The sequence below is a fragment of the Passer domesticus genome, chromosome Z (assembly GCF_036417665.1).
Source record: "Passer domesticus isolate bPasDom1 chromosome Z, bPasDom1.hap1, whole genome shotgun sequence".
Classification (NCBI taxonomy): domain Eukaryota; kingdom Metazoa; phylum Chordata; class Aves; order Passeriformes; family Passeridae; genus Passer; species Passer domesticus.
The window spans coordinates 64135085-64151323 of NC_087512.1; the positions used below are offsets into that span (position 1 = coordinate 64135085).

General features: G+C 40.2%; 1 protein-coding gene across 4 annotated transcripts in view; it reads right to left on the reverse strand.

Annotated features, from left to right (window-relative positions):
• SEMA6A (semaphorin 6A) overlaps positions 1 to 16239 on the reverse strand; it is a 118665-nt gene that overhangs the window by 64153 nt on the left and 38273 nt on the right. For all 4 annotated transcript variants that reach the window (XM_064405676.1, XM_064405674.1, XM_064405677.1 and 1 more), the window contains exons 2-3: positions 3234 to 3371; positions 759 to 876 (exon numbers count right to left, since the gene is read on the reverse strand). In XM_064405676.1, coding sequence (XP_064261746.1) covers positions 759 to 876; positions 3234 to 3333 — 218 coding nt within the window. In that variant the 5' untranslated portion in view covers positions 3334 to 3371. The remainder of the gene's footprint in view (positions 1 to 758; positions 877 to 3233; positions 3372 to 16239) is intronic.

Genomic DNA, 16239 nt, shown 5'->3' on the forward strand with positions numbered 1-16239 from the left:
TGCAAATCTGGACCACCCAGCCTTGCTAATCTGGACCCATCTTGCACTCATTCTGCATGTCTCATGTAATTCCCACTCTAAGATCCTCAATCTTCTTTGCTAACAACAGGTAGGGATGTGAAGTGTTAATATTGGATCTCTGCCAGGTTGGCAGCTGTCTGATAGGCCCACTGAGGCTGACAGTGCAAGCTGAGCTAGGCAAACTGAATGGGTGGCTCTATGTGCAATTTTTATAAAAAGACATGCTCATGTCTGCACAGTATAGCTCTCCGAAAAAGTCAAGACACTAAATTCAATTAACCTTGAGGAAGCATGTTTAGTTCTTTGTCTTAAGATACCAAAAACATGCCTAAATCAGCAAAATTATATTCTAATAATTCTTATAAAAATACATCTGTGCACAGAAGAATTATTCTCTAAAATTTGTCATTATTGGTGAGGACAAGTGGAATAAAATGAGGATGGAATTGCTTCTCCATGGAACTAAATTATACTTCTGGCAACTCCCCTCTTGCAGGTCTCAGAGGAAGGCAGAGGCATGTAGTCCTAAAGCACAGGTGTAACACATCACAAAACTTTAGTTGATCATCTAGCAACATTTCTAATATGTCTTACTAACGGGCTGCAAAGCTCTCTCTGAGTGCAAGACAATCCTGGAAATAATGTGTCCATCAGAGAAGAACTCAGAATATTCCTTGTCTTCTCCTTACTCCTCTTAAAGCAGTTAGAGAGGAGTGGTGAAGCAGGAGGCTACTGACCTAGCAGCAACGTAGAGGGTCCTGTTCATGACCATGACAAGCTGGATGTCCAGCCGGTGCCTCTGTGTGGTGTTCCGCCCCGGTTTGTGACCCACAAACACCGGATACTGTCTTGTGTCTGTAGGAAGGGAAAAAATCAACAGGGTCAAAAGAGAATAACAAACTGAAATGGTGCTAACATGAATCACCATGGGGCCCAGCTATAGCCAAAACCTATGGTTTCTGTTCTGCCCTGGAAGCACAGACTGGGGCTGGAAGGCATGAGCACAGAAAGCTGGAGAGTTCTTCAAAGTTACAGTGTCTGCAGCTGCAAAGAAAAAGTCACCACCTTTGTAGAAGACAAAAACTGTGAATATTTTTAAGCATAAAGCTGTTCTGGAGCTCTTGGCACACAGGTACATGGCACTTTCTTGCAGTTTTTCTTTCACTGCTTGCAGAGCTTAAATGCTTGCTCCTGGCTGCAAAGCATGTGCATCAGGATGAAGCTGTTCCACAGAGGACAATCAATCACCACAATGACTGGTAGTGGCCAAAGCAAATGTCTTGGCTCTTTTAGGTTCAAGCTGCCAGTTCCCTGGGTTTTCTATAGGACTCGACTGTTGCCACAGAATAGCTGCAGGGTTCTCTGAGAAACAGTGGGAAATCACCACTTGAACTTCATTAAGTTAAAGTCACTGCCCATTATTTTGGCAACCAGTCTGATATTCCACCAGTCCTTCTGGTAACTGGGCAGGAATACTGATTGGAATCTCCATACTGAGCTTATGCTATCAACAAGTGAGCTTCCCCCCGCCTCCAGTTCTACCACTCAGCGAGAGTATTTATTGTCTATTCCCATTATTTTTTTGGGGTGAGAGCTCAGCATACACAGGGTGTTCCACTGCTCCTCAGACAGGTGTACAACTGAACAGTGAACACTTCTGATCAAGGGCCACTTCACATTCATGTGTATCATATGATCATGACATCTGGGTACACAAACAAGGAGCTAATTAAGTAAATAAAATTCCAGAAGATAAGAGGAGGATAATCCTCTGATGAGCATTATCATGGCAGACCTGCTGCAAATGAATGTTATATAGAGCTGACTAGCATTGAGCTATGGTTTCTCCCCATCAGTATGCTTTTCCCAGAAAACTGTAGTTGGGGGAGTCTATTTCTTCAGAAACTCTATTTCTTCAGAGCTCCTTTAGTATTTTAGCTATTGTCTTCCAAAAGCATTGTACCTGTTAAGCTTGGTCAAATTACTGGTTCACAGCATGGTTTCAGCAGAGCATCTCAAAGTGTCATGTGCCACAAAGTCTCGGGATAAAACTGGACAGAAAAAGGAACTTCTCACCAAATCAGGTGCTGATGACTCTTTAAGAAATAAATTAAGATACCAGGCAGGATTTACTTTCAGAAGCTTAATCCTTCTGATCATGTCCGACATTGCAAAATGCCAAGTTTTATTGTCAGGCTGTTTTCTGCTCAGTGTTTTCTGCTCCTTTGTAACTCATGGATCTAGAACAAACTAGGGACATTCATATCCACTTCTGCATGCCATCCTGCAGAGGAAAAATTATCCCAGGTTCTATTTCTCTAAAAACATCAAGTATGGCAAATTTTTCTAAGAATGATTAGCATTGCCCTTCTGGATGGTGAAAATGTTGGTGCTGAAGTGGCCACACTAGCCATGGGGTTGCTTCAGAGCATTTCTTCCATGTTGTTGTATCTCAGAGGTCTATTAGCATTTGCAGCACATCAGGCGTGCCTTGGACTCTTGTCATTCAGAATAATGTTACACAGGACAAACAAGTTTTTGGGTACCAAGGCCATTGCAAAGCACAGCAAACAGACAGTTTTAAAAGCAAATTCCTGAACAAAAAAAGAACTGAACAGAAGCCTGTCTTGGCTGATTTGCTGCTCCCTGGTACACTTTTAGGGGCCCAGATGCTAAAGACATCCTTATAAACATCTGAAACTTTGGGACTTTGAAGAATTTTCGTTGCCATTATCACAATTGAGATGAGGCAAATGTGAAAGAATCAGTTAAATCAAGCCTGATGTCCACTGTAAGATACATAGAAAGCTCTCCACCTGTTTAGCCAGCAGATCTCAGTATGCAGCTGTTGGTGTTACACTAGATTTTGAAGAGTTTGCCAATCTCTGCTGGTAAGAAAGCATAGACTTTCTGTCATACAAGATTCTTTGTCTTGATTTGGTTTTTAGCTTCTTCAATTCCATCTTAGGAAAAAAATGCCTAATGCTCAAGCAGAATCCATTTGAGTCTAAAGAAGTTCAATTATTTGTGTTAGATTAACAAATAATAAGACCATGTGAAAAAGTCATGTATTAGTACCTGTGAATGTAAATTGGCTGATATGGGAGAAATCAAGAAAAAACAACTTTATCCACTGCAACTGTATTTAAGTAGTGTTGATTTGAAGTCCCCTGATCAGTGCTACATGAAGTTCTCTGGCCCCTTATACTTACAGTTGCCATGCGAAATACTGATAGGCTCAGAATCTTCTGGGAAACCAGCCCCAGCAAAGTGTAGCAGTGTGAAATATAGCAGCAAGGCTTCTGACCTCATAGTAGTTCAGCTGTGAGGCTTCACTTCTTCACTTCACCCTGTGGAAGACAAACAAGAGTTTAAGCACCTTCAGGTGGATAAGAGCTTTAAAGAGTCTGTGGAATGCAGAGGAAGCTTTTCTCCTCAGGCCTCACACTGCACCTGAGGAGGCATGCATTGTTTCTAAGTAGAAACTGCCCTGAAAAGCCAGTTATTCTTCAGCTCATGCCCTAGAAGGGCTACATCTTGCTTGGGGATAGACTTAAGGACCTGTGTGTTACAAAAATTTTTCTGCCCTGATGTTTATATGTAATACAGACGCTTCATCTCCTGCAGTGATCGACAGCTGACAAGAGTTTTCCAAGAAACATTTTATTTTCCCCTTCTTTGGTTTACGTAATTAGATGATGACAAGATGACACACACCATAAATAAAAAAAACCCCTCTCACTACATTATTTTGGTTAAAAAGAGATTAAGAGTTATACTACAGGACTGATTCATACCCTGCAAAGCTGTGAATCAAGTGAAGAAACACTGAGAGAGCTTGATGGAACATTCAGAACATGTCATTGGGCTTTACCATAAAAATATGTAGCCATAAATTTAGGTGTCGTAAAACCAATACTCCAACTTGTGATAAAATAAAGAAGAAAAGAACTGTCTAAATCCAGCAATTTTTTACCCGTGTTCCACTGATGCATTCATTCATTCATTCAGATTTCATGTACAAAAATATCCCTAAATCTTTAAGATAAAAGGAACCGCTGGGGCCTTTGGATACAGTGAAACAACCAGCACATAATACAGTAAATACTTCATAATTCCCAGGCAAATTTCACAGAGACATTGATCTGTAGGGGAAATCAGTGCAAAAGTGGGGTTTTCTTTTCATCCTTTCCAGAGTTTCAAACCTTTGATGCTGCCTGCCAAAGATTCCTTTTGAACAAAGCTTTTTTACAGTGGTTTGTCAGTCACTCAAGATTTATGGACAGAAAGTCAAACTTCATAACCTACATAGTCTTTGAAACTTAATTTGGCAAACAAAGTGCTAACTTGCCCTTCTGCAGCACTATTTAATATTAGATACCTGTGTCTCCTTTCTTGATGCCAAAAAAAGCATTAGCAAGTATTAAACATTGGATTCCTCATTTTTTAGCCAATAGAAAAATGTCATAATAATTAATTTGCCTCATCAGATATTTGCTTTCAAATAAAATTTCAGTTGCTATAAATGGTTTGGAGTGGGGGATCTGTTGCAGGGTGATAGAGTCCATAAGGACTGCTGATTTATTAGACTCTCTGTGTTAGTCTATTATTATTTCAGCACAAAAATTGGAATTTTGGCTGCTTCTCTATTTCTATTAACAAAATAACTGGGAGACCAAATTAGACCAAGAATAGGAAAAAAAATAATGTAAGGCAGTGACTGACAACTGAACAAAGTTTCAGATAGATGGTGAAGGATAAAAATAGCAAGAATAAATGCAATACAATGCAGACACTGTCTGTGTATTATAACTTATAGGAGAATGCATAGCAAAAGATAGTACATACCAGCCCAAATAGAAGTATTTCCATCTAGCACTGGTTAAGCCAATAGATCTCTATGATTACTGGCACACCTATACTTGCCTGCAGATGCTTTCTTTATGCATTTCCTCCATTTGTCTTTCTAGTCACCTCTTACATTTTCTCTTGACTGTTAGCTCTCTGGGGTAGAACCTATTTCTTTCTATTTGTTGTCATTTGGGGCCCTTTGGAATACCAAAAGAAGAAATAAGGAGCAGAAGTAAATAGCAGGCTTGGAAAAACTGTTTCCCTCTAAAGGTTATGATTAAAAGCAATACCTACACATTAAAGGGGCTAATTCCTTTACCTCTATGCAATTTTTCAAAATGTCAATTTGCTGGGTTAAAAATTTTGCCCTTGTAAGTACACAGCAAAATAGCAAAATGAAATTCCTTACTACACAAATTGATTGAAATTATTTTCTCTTTGAAATTGCTACAATCCAATGTAAAAATCTTTTCTGAAATGTACATAAGGAACAACAGTTCAATGGGAAGAACTTAGGAAGCAATCCAATTCTTCCACTTTCACTGTATTAATCTACAGTATCAGTCTGCAGGCTAACAATACAAACCACTTGGCTCACAATGAGACTCCAGAGCATAAGAATAGCTGCTTTCTGTTTCTCCCTTTCATCACAAAATCCACTATCTGACAACATATGTGCTGTCACCACAGTACTGCAGATACAGCTCTGCCACTCCCCTTTAGAGCCTGAAAAACTTGTCCCACGGGTGATTCTGCACCATCAGCCTCTAATTCTCATTCAGACTTGTGTACTGCTCCGTGTATATCTGTGTGGGAGACTGCTTCCAGGAAAATGAGCAAGTCCCAGCACGCTTACTTTGTGATTTCATGCGCATGCTATTGGGCCAGATCTGCTTTCGTTTACCTGGGGAAAAAACCAAACTGACAAAGATTGGTAGGTTTATATGAAATTCTCTCTCCTTATTAAGGGGACTCTTCTGGGGAAGAAAAGAGGGAGAAGAGAGGAAAAAAGCGTAATTCTCTGTTGCTCTGATGCCAACATGGTCATTCAAATTCACAAAATGTGTATGCAAAGTATCTGCTTTGACATGTCAATAATTCAAGTGGACTACACGTGTATCAGTGTCTGTGCCAATAAATTAGCACTGAGGAGGACTAAATTGTATCCGCAGGCAGCTTTTTTCCAGAGGTAATTATTCAAACATATTGTCACTTTTGCAGTTCTTACAATGGCAAAAAGAGCCATACTGTTTCAGTGGAATTTCAGAAAAGTGCTGATTCAAGGTCATGCTTATTTTTAGGACAATTTTCACTGTGGTTGGGCCCCAGGGATTGATGCAAATGTTCTCACTCACAACTGTGCTGAAACTACTTTTGTTCAAAAGTGCTTGTGAACACAGTGTCTGATGAAGACAAGTAGCTAGACAGTGATGCCAAGTGAGTACAGCACTGCTTCAAAATAAAAGTTTTGCAAACATCAATGAAGAACTCTCCATCTTTCATGCAGAGGTCTGAACTGCAATTCAATCTGGCCTGCACTAAGCCGTGGTTGATAGAGAACTGGGTCTGAGAACTCCACTTCTCCTGGGTCAAAACATTGTAACTCTTGTTGAAGGAAGCTACTGGCCACATGAGTGAACCTTGGTGGTCATTTATTATCAAGCATGCTATTAAAATACAGCCCTAAAAAATATTTAAGAGAATGTTTTATAGTCTAATCCAGTGACTTGCAGCCATCAAATTGGCACAGAAGATTAGATTTCTTCCAAGCTTCTAAAAAACCCACAAATAATTTGCTTGTTGCTTTTCTAAACCAAAGAATATACAAATATTTTGGAACACACATTGGTGCTCTGATTATTCTTTCTGAAGCGGATGTTTCTAATACCTATGTAAGACATCTTCTTGTGGCCACTTATGTGTTCCCTCCTTTTTGTTGCATTATAATTACGTATAAACAAACAACATGATCTCTTAATGTATATAGAAATCAAAGTTTTGCCTTCTGAGGTGGAATAGGTTTCTCTGTTTGTACACTTCAGCTTGAAGATGAATCACTTTTAAGTAGGATGTCTGAATACTAGTACAAGATAGTTTATAACTATTATTTTTACTTAGTCAAAGCCTATGCATATATACATATACATGTACATATACATATACATAATCACCCACACATGCCTGACATAGAATAATTTACTTTTGTAAAATTCATGCTGTTGGCATGAAGGAGTTTCTGAAGACAAGAAAGTAATGATCATTTCAAAACAAGGAGAAAAGTCCAATTTTACTTTGCCAAGTTCTTTCCACTATGGCTATCCATGGCTATTCAAGCTAACAAGGAGCCACCATGATGAGCTTTGCTTTTTGCTGTCTGATCTTTTTAGCTTTTCCAACAGTCTGTGTGGAAATGCATACAGAGTATCTGCTTGGCCAAGGAAAGAATTACGTGGCTCCTGCCACAATACCCTAGTAGGCAGGTTATTTTATCTACAGCTAGTTTGCTCCAGTAGGGTTACACAATCCAATGAAAAATCTGAATGGAAAAGACAACTTCCTGGTAAACTCCATAAAAGTGCAAGGGCAGATTTGATCCTGAGAACAAATTCAACAGCAACAGCAATGACTGCAAAGGCACATCTCTAATGTGCATCTAGGGATGCTTTTCCATGTTAGTAAACCTCCCATCTTGTTGCTTCAACCTCACTGTTCATTCAGCTAATCCCAGTGTAACTCCAAGAAAAATTAAAATATGCAACTATGTCAGAATTTTCCCATGGCACAGTAAGACTGCTCTATAATGAATAGATCTTGTTATATTCATTTATTACAAAACTTTTTTCTACCATGATGGGTTGTGTTCATACACAACAGCTGCACTTTGATTCACAAATTATTAAGCTTAATGTGAGAATCACCAGACAAAATTCTATGGTCCATGTTATGCATGAAGCAAGGCCAGAAAACCTACTGGCCCTAAAAACCTGTGACTGTCTTCAACAAACACTTTCATTTAAATATGTAGAAAAAATTTATTCTTCAAAAAGACAGTGCAGCAAGAAGAAACAGCATTTAACAAACATTGAGGAAATGAAAAAGTAAAGCTAGATTAATTTGAACTACTGTATAAGGAAAAATGCACAACAGGGAAAGTAGCAGCCTACATGACCTGGTCCTGGAAATACTCAGCAAATAACCCTTAGAATCATAACCAACAAAAGCAAAAGTACTTTTAAAAAGCAGGGAAGAAACTGCTTTGAGTTTCATAGCAGAGCTTATGAGATTGGAGATTCTTCTGTGGTAAGAGCTTTAAAAGCATACAGGTGATTTAGGAGCCCAAGTCCTACTCCAGTGTCTCATCAAAAGAGACTCACAGAGCAAGCTCTGCCCTTACACAAAAAGCATTTATTGATCTACACAGCCATGCCTTGCTGTGCTGAAGGCAGAGCACAGAAACCAGTTGGCCAACCTGCCTGCTGTTCTCTGCTATGGTACAGATTTGCCATGAGATACTGGCAAGCATCCTTCAAGTCTCCTGGCTAAATTTAAATTCAGCTAATTTTCCTTTGGACGACACTGTCACTGCTATTTACCCTTTTAAATTCACAGTTTCTGGAAAGTGAAAGACAAGAGTTCCGTGCAAGTCAGAGGAAGGAATTAGGAATAATGTAACAACAAAAACATAAGAGAGGAATACAACCTGAAGGCTGCAGCTCCCAGAGAATGAGGAAAGTTAGGCTAGCACCAGCAGAACTGTTCAGGAGAGCATCTTTTCTCTATGCCTGCCTGTGTAGTGTGTTAACTGCTGCTCAGTCACCTCGCATGGCTGCACCACACAGCAGAAGGGCTCATGCAAAATGCCTCGTCTGAGTGGTGCCGAGGGGATCAGACAGATGTGAGTGAACAGAAGGTCAGCAGGTGCTTGGGAAGCTCAGGAGAGATGAGACACAAGTGGCTATCAGCAAGACACAGCATGGAGTGCCAGACACTGCAACTGAATTGGCAATGGCAGGGCAGTGCCTGGGATGGACAGCTTTTTCAGCCATGCTGTCCTTTCTCTACCAATTGCTGCTCAGTCACCTGAATGGTGGTGCAGGTGGCTGCAGAGACTCAATGCCAGCTCCATGCCCATCATCACTACCAACTTCCAACATCTCTTTGTGACTGATGGTGCAGCCACCATTCATCTTTCCTCTCCTGTTCTGCTCCTGTGGTCTCTACAGCTGGCCATACATTTCTTGTGGCCAAAAAAGCACTCTTGCACTCCAGGTAGCTGGCGCTTATGCCAGAGACACTGGAGCATGAAGGCATTGGAGTAATCACCTGTACTCCTTCAGATCTCATGGTAACAAGGAACACTGCTCCTGAACACTGGAGAGGGGACAGAGGCAGTGCCCAAGGGAAGCCCAGGCCTGTCTGGCAACACTGTGGTCCCTAAATTACGTGTATGAAGCACCACTCTCTCTCATTTGTGCATATCAAAAAGTTCTCCCTGACTATAAGAGGACTGCATGGGTGCCCTCTGTTATACATGCTTTACTAGCATTTTAATTGGATTCAGTGCTGCTTACTCATTGCCCAGCTGCTGTGGGCTGCATGCCAGGCATGACGATCAGGCCCAAGGGAAAGACACCAATAAGAGCAATTTTGCCTCATATAGTAAGCAACAGTACCTACCTTCATTAAAAAGAATAATATGAACTTCATTACTAGTTTAATGAAACACAGATACATGAGCTATGAAGATTTTCTCACAAAGACTTGCAAAAATGCATCTAAAATAAAATTTCTGTCCAAATACAAAGTATTTTCACACAAGTTTCAGGGGTAATTGCTTTTTTTTGTTCAGGTTTATGCAAACCTGGGTCTATACCAACTTTTCTCTCCCCTCATTTGCACCTTTACAAGGCCAAACCTCACACAATAATGTCACCAACGATATGTGGCATCACTACCTCCTGCCTCAGTAAGCGATAAACCAAAAAGATCTGGACAACCCCCGGGCAGCAGTGATGAACCTCAGCCTGTCGAATGGGAGTAGCAGGTGTCAAGTCAGTAGGCAAAACTCAGCATGCTTAATGCTGGCAACCTGTCCTGTCAAGATCCAAATTGCTGCTCACTCCAGTGCAGCCCAAAAAGAAAACGCAAAGAACAAATGGAGGCCTAAGTAGAAGAAGCCCTCTTCTGACCTGAGTGAGACATCTCTGATGACTGCAGTGTTAATAGGGTGCTGCTGTTCAGAGGGGAAACAGTCAGAAGGAAGATGAACATCTCCCAGATGGAATTAGAAGCATCTCAGGCCTATCGATTTTGGTTGTAACCTTTACTGTAAACAGTCCACAGGGGCCTCATCGGCCACCTGTTCAGTGATATTTGCATTGAAATATAGAGCCAACGCATATGAGAAAATGGCCACAGTTCCTTGCTAAAGCATCTGCTCTAGCAAGATGCATCTATCCGTGCATCACCAGCAGCAGCACAGGTATAGGTTTTAAAGGAAGGGGTAATGCAGTGGCACTAGCTCTCTCACATGGCTCTGAAATAAGAAATGCTCTATTTGTCATGATGGTGATGGTAGTGATATTATATCATGCAATATTTCACTTTCTAATAACTGCTCAGTTTTATACTGAAATCAGGCTTGCCAAAACTGGGAGGAAAGCCATCTGTGCCTGGAGGATGACTGCCAGAAACATTTGCAATTTTATTTTGGGGTTATAAACCTGCAGAATGGAACAAAGGCAATGCCTAAATAACTTCTTTCACTCAACACCCCCAATCATATAGAGCAATAGACCTAACTCTGGAACAGCTTGGTCAGTTCATTACAAAGATGTCTTTCTTATTTTTAAAAGTCTCACTCATTTAGGAGATAAAAATAGCCCTATTGATTATTTGTGGGACTTCAGCAAAACTCTGTCAAGATTCTGAATTGATTTGAGAGCTAAATGTAGCAATCACTGCCTTTTGAAAGGAGAGAACACCATCTCTAATATATACGTTGCTGTTTCATCTCGGCATGCTTAATAGAAAACAGCTACACTACCAGCAACACCATTACTCTCTCGAGCACTCATTTTGCCTGGGAAATATCACTGCCAGTCAACTGACCTTCTATTCCCTCATCTAATAGATAGAAAAAAAAATTTGTAGCTGCAGGTGACCCAAAAAAGTAATAGGAGAAAAATGTGTCCTTCCTTTGTTTTCTTCTCCTTTTGGACAGCAAAGGTAAAACACCAAGTCTGATATGTTTTCACAACATTTACAAATGTCACTGATTAGAAGTTAGACATGGCCCAGCAGGCATTGTCTCAGCTGCCACATGAACATTGCAAGGGCATGCAGAGACAGGACAAGGGGAAATAGCTTCAGACTGGGAGGGATGCTGAGGCACTGGAATAAGTTGCCCAAAGAAATTGTGGAGGTTCCATTGCTGGAAATGCTCAGTGTCAGGTTGGATGGTCCTCTGAGCAACCTGGTCTATCAGAAGATGTCCTTGCAAGGGTGTTGAAAGTAGACAATCTTTAAGGCCCCTTCCAATCACAATTCTGTGATTTTAATATCCCAATGTTTAAAGCTTGGTGTAATCACAAATAACTCTCCTTTGTTTTTTGCTATGCAAGAGACACTCAATCGCTTAAACATCAGCTCCAGTTGTATTATTCAGGACATTTGTGCATTCACTTGAAATTGAGGTGTCCATGTTTTAATGTGATGAAGCAGTGGAAAATGCAAATCATCACATTTAAGTCAGCTGTTAACCAGAGCACATTGCTTAGCTGTTGTGCAATTTGGCCAGTTCTGCCCTTAAATCCATTTGCGCAAAAAACAACTCATTAACCAGCCTTGGAGAGAAATAGCAAATCTTGTCAGGTTATTTTTTCAAATGGCAACCAATCAACTTTGTCATGAAGTGGTTTGACACCACATTAAACTACATACCTACCCTAAAATGTGAGTGAAATCTATTGCAGCACTTCAAATGCTTCAAAAACATTACCATTTACATGATAATAACTCCAGCAGTGGACAACACACTATCTGAAAGTGAGAGTCACCACTGCAGAGTGCACCAATTGCTCTACACTGCAACAGTTTAGTCATGGTAGAAGAGCTCAGGCCAAACCTCAGCATCATATTCTGGGCAGGGATGCTCAGCACAAGGACACAGAGTGGACAAGCAATCTGAGTTCTGACAGGCAGAAAAAAGAGAAAGGCTTTTTCTTCTGGAAACCTGGCAAAGTGTTTGAGAAAAATTATGTTTGTCCCTGATAGATTAGAAAAAAAAATCAGATAAGAAAAGATTTCTCTATATGTATTTATAATTTTAGCCCATAATTTGTTTATGAATGAGTTATGTCAAGTTTCTCTATACCTTACAGAAAAGTATTAGAGAAAAGCACGAAACAAACTAGTACAAAAACGCAAAATGTCCAAAAATTATGTCCACAAAACAAATGTAACCCCTAAGGGAAAATATTAGAATAGCTGCGGATAGACAGAGGTAGAAAGAAAAAACAGAAGTCTCTGAGTACTAAGAAAAAAAAATTAACTGAGAATATTGCCTCTCAGCACCCCCTCTGAAATGTCTCTCCTTCAGACAACCATCCACTCCTGTGTGCCCGTACAGTGACAGATATTCACCCAAATTTCAAAGGCTCATCACAGGAAAGATTTTCCTCTTAAAACTTCAGAGCAATTTCATAGATCTCTATCTTTCATGATTAGTTTTCATTGCCAATGTTTTTTTGCTGGTATTTTTAGAAGCTTTAAAAGAATAAAATAAATCTGACTCTGAGACAGAAAATCTATGTAGTTTGCTTTTCCTCTGAGATGAGCATGATGTTTACAACAATCCTAGATTGTAGCACCTGCAGCTTGCTAATAATTGCTAGTTGCAAGTGGAGGACTCTGAGCTTTGCTCTGTCTAAATTCATGCCCAATAAATTCCCAAATTTTAAATCACATAAAATCCAAGCATCTTTATGGACAAGTTAATACTAGAAAGTACCTTATCCTCAAGAATGCCCTTTGAGTAAAGATATCACCTCAATATGCCAACATGACACATTTTCCACTCTCCTCTTAATTCCACCATTTCACAGTTATGAAGAAGACAGAAGGCATAGCAAGAAGTCAACAGATCCTAAGAAATATCCTATTTCCAGGATAGTGCTCAGATAAATGGTAATGTATGTTAACCTGGATATAAGGTTAATTACTGTAATTCACTGTATTTTAAGGGAAAATGCTAAATGCAGATATAATCAATAAACTTCTGAATATAAAAATCACAATTCCTGTAACTAATAGAAAAGTTCAAGACAATTTTAATTACTGAGGGTCTATTATTGAGAGGAAACATCAAACATCTAATGTAATTGCACGGGCAAACTTAAAATTGAGGTGGTGTGGGTCAGAAAAAGCAAGAAAAGAGATTATAATTAGAGTAAGCTGAGTCCCTGCACCGCAGAAATACACTACTGACACACATTCACCCACATACTGAAGAATACAAGCACCCTTACACATTTGTTCACACCTGCTTCTTAGCGCAGCGTCAGGGAATTAGAGCAGCACAGAAAAGGAAGTCAAAGCAGCATTGACAAATGCCTGTAGTACAAGTTACAAAAGCAGCAGCTCTGTTATTATTTGCTTTGCTTCTTTGGACAAGCTATGGAGAAAAAGGTTCAGTGTAGCAAGAGAGAACAAGACCACTGAGTATGACTGCCTGAATGGGGCATGATGGATGAGCTTCCTTGCAGATAGGAAAAGCCTCTAATCCATTCTCCGGCTCGTTGCTAGAGCGAGGCAAAGTAATTCTCTTCTTCTGCGGGAAATAACCTCTGCCTTTTCGATACCACGTGCAGGGTTTTGCAAAGCACAATCCAGGCTGTCACACAGATGAGACTACAGGCTGTTTCCAGGTCCCACACTAGGGCAGGCTCAGCTATGCAGCCCAAAGCCCTGAAGCAAGACAAAGATGTTTCTATATTGCTTGTGCTTCCTATGGCTATTTTAGGAATGATTGTATGCATTCAGGTTCCAACAACGAATAACGAGAGACACAGGAAGAGAAGTAATTTTCACTGCACTAGTGCTCAGCTAATGACTGAAACTGAAACACTTCTAATCCTCCAGATAATTTTCTGGAGCTGAAAAAACCTATTCTGTGTGTAGCATACAGACTTCAAGCATCATCCCAGCAATGAAATAACATCCATCAGCATCAGGATGGGAAGACCCTTGCTCTGGCGTTCACTGATGAAAGTTTGACTCTAACAAAAATACCGAGGCTTTCTCAGACAACCAAGGGCCTTTTCCCAAACCTCCTCCTCCCCCACACCCTGCATCTTCAGCCTGTAATGGTAAGTGACACAGGAAAAGCAATGATTCATTAGCTGACTGCATCTAAGTGAATTCAGCAGAATTGCTTCATGAGTAGTAACACACAGTCAAGGGTTTTTAACAAGTCTGCCAGGTGTTTTTTTAACCTAAAGGAATTCTTCCTGGCTTGCCCAACAGAACTGAAATTCCTGTGCAGGAACAAGGAAGATGACTGCATGGCTGATGAACCATTGCTTTTATTTCTTAGTCTGCAGTTCTGCTGTCTATGTGATTTATATAAAATGCTGCAGAGAGAGTTTCCACTAACTGTAGGTTGGCTTCTATAATGTGGACATTGAACTGATCAGCTGCCAGGAGCTGAACTACAGCCAAGTCCCAATTCCTGCCAGCATTTAGAAGGAAAATCTGCACAAAAAACATGATCCCAGAGAATCAAGACTTTTGAATGAGGCTGTATGCACAGAATGTGCTGAAGTCACTAGGAAACTCTGAGATCCCAGTAGGCATTGAGGTGCAATGTTCCCAGCTGGCCTCCAAATTATCTTCCCCACCATGCCCACAAGCATGACCTGTGCATTACAAGCCGTGCTTCCCTGCACAGTCACAGAGCAGTGGCTCTCCAGCTCGCAGCACAGTCGCACAGCACTTACAAGTAAAGGGCATTGGCTTGTTTTTGTTTACGCCAGTGAAAGTGCTGACACTGGCATCTGCTAGATTGTGGAGCACCGATTCCCGCTGGACTTCAGAAAGACCTGTAGCTGCTTTACAGCTTGTACCATCTGCATCAGCTCACGCATGGGGTTGCTGTACCTATTTATAAGCCTTCCAGTTATAGAGAATTACATATATTTAACACTTTTGCTTTCACATAAAGGTACACATACTTGGTTGAGGACTCAGTTAAATTCTGCTAACTTTACATGGGTTTTGGGCAGAGTCTCCCATCTAATGTTAGGAAATGGGAATAAACACATTCAAATTCCCTGTGGAATTTGAGGTTATGTTTAATCTTTTAAAAGAAGAAATTTTTCTTTTGGTTTGCATTCTTATTCTCTTAGAGAAAGCAAAGGAGATAGTCTTGATAATGTTCTAATGTATTTATTTTTGTTAACATTTTCCTGTGTGTAATCCAAAACAGAATTATTTTTCTGTGGTAAACAGCACTACACCATCTTAAAGTAAAAGAGATTCTTTGCATGAGTGCTCCTATATTCAACTTATGAAAAAGTCAATTTTACAGTGTCCACGACCATATATATTCATAACTTCTGGTATCCTGAACAACATCACCAATAATGCCAAAAAAAATGTACTACAATGGCTCAATAATAATAGATTTTTTGGGGAGTCTTCTCTCAACGACTTGCTGCAACAAAGAAATCTGAAGAATACATTTTCAGGCACTTCCTCTCTTCTGATGGAGAAATGTATCTTTGAAAAAAAGCACTTAACCTACAATATCTTTTCTGAAGCTCTGAAGGTCCCTGTTACCTGACACCTCAGGGTTGTTAGGACCAGCTTTTCCTAAGCATCAGCCACAGAGGTACCTTGATGAGACAGACTAGCGCTTCTAAATGCTTTGACAAAACTTTCAGAGGAGAAAGACCTTTACTTAGTTCACTTACCAGCAAGCTATACTTGCTGCATGTGAAGTCAGAAAAAGTCCAGCCATAGATCAAACAGCACTCTGAGAACATGCCAAAGAAAAATTTACTTTAAAAACCCCCAACACATGAATATTGAGTGTGTTCTCACATGTTCAAAGCACAGAGGAAAAAAGGTGTGAATTTATTGATTATTTGCCTCATTATATACCAATGCCTACCATAACAACAATCTCCCATGTAAAGCAAGAAAGCAATTTTTTTTTCTGTCAGAAGACTACCATGCTTTTTTTTTTTTCCCTAGCATCCTAAAAGTATTACTCCCAGGCAGGAAGAAACAACATGCACAGATCTGCATGGAGCAGCATGTAGACAGGAGGGGCAACACAAACCTCTGACTAGCAAGATGAAGTTG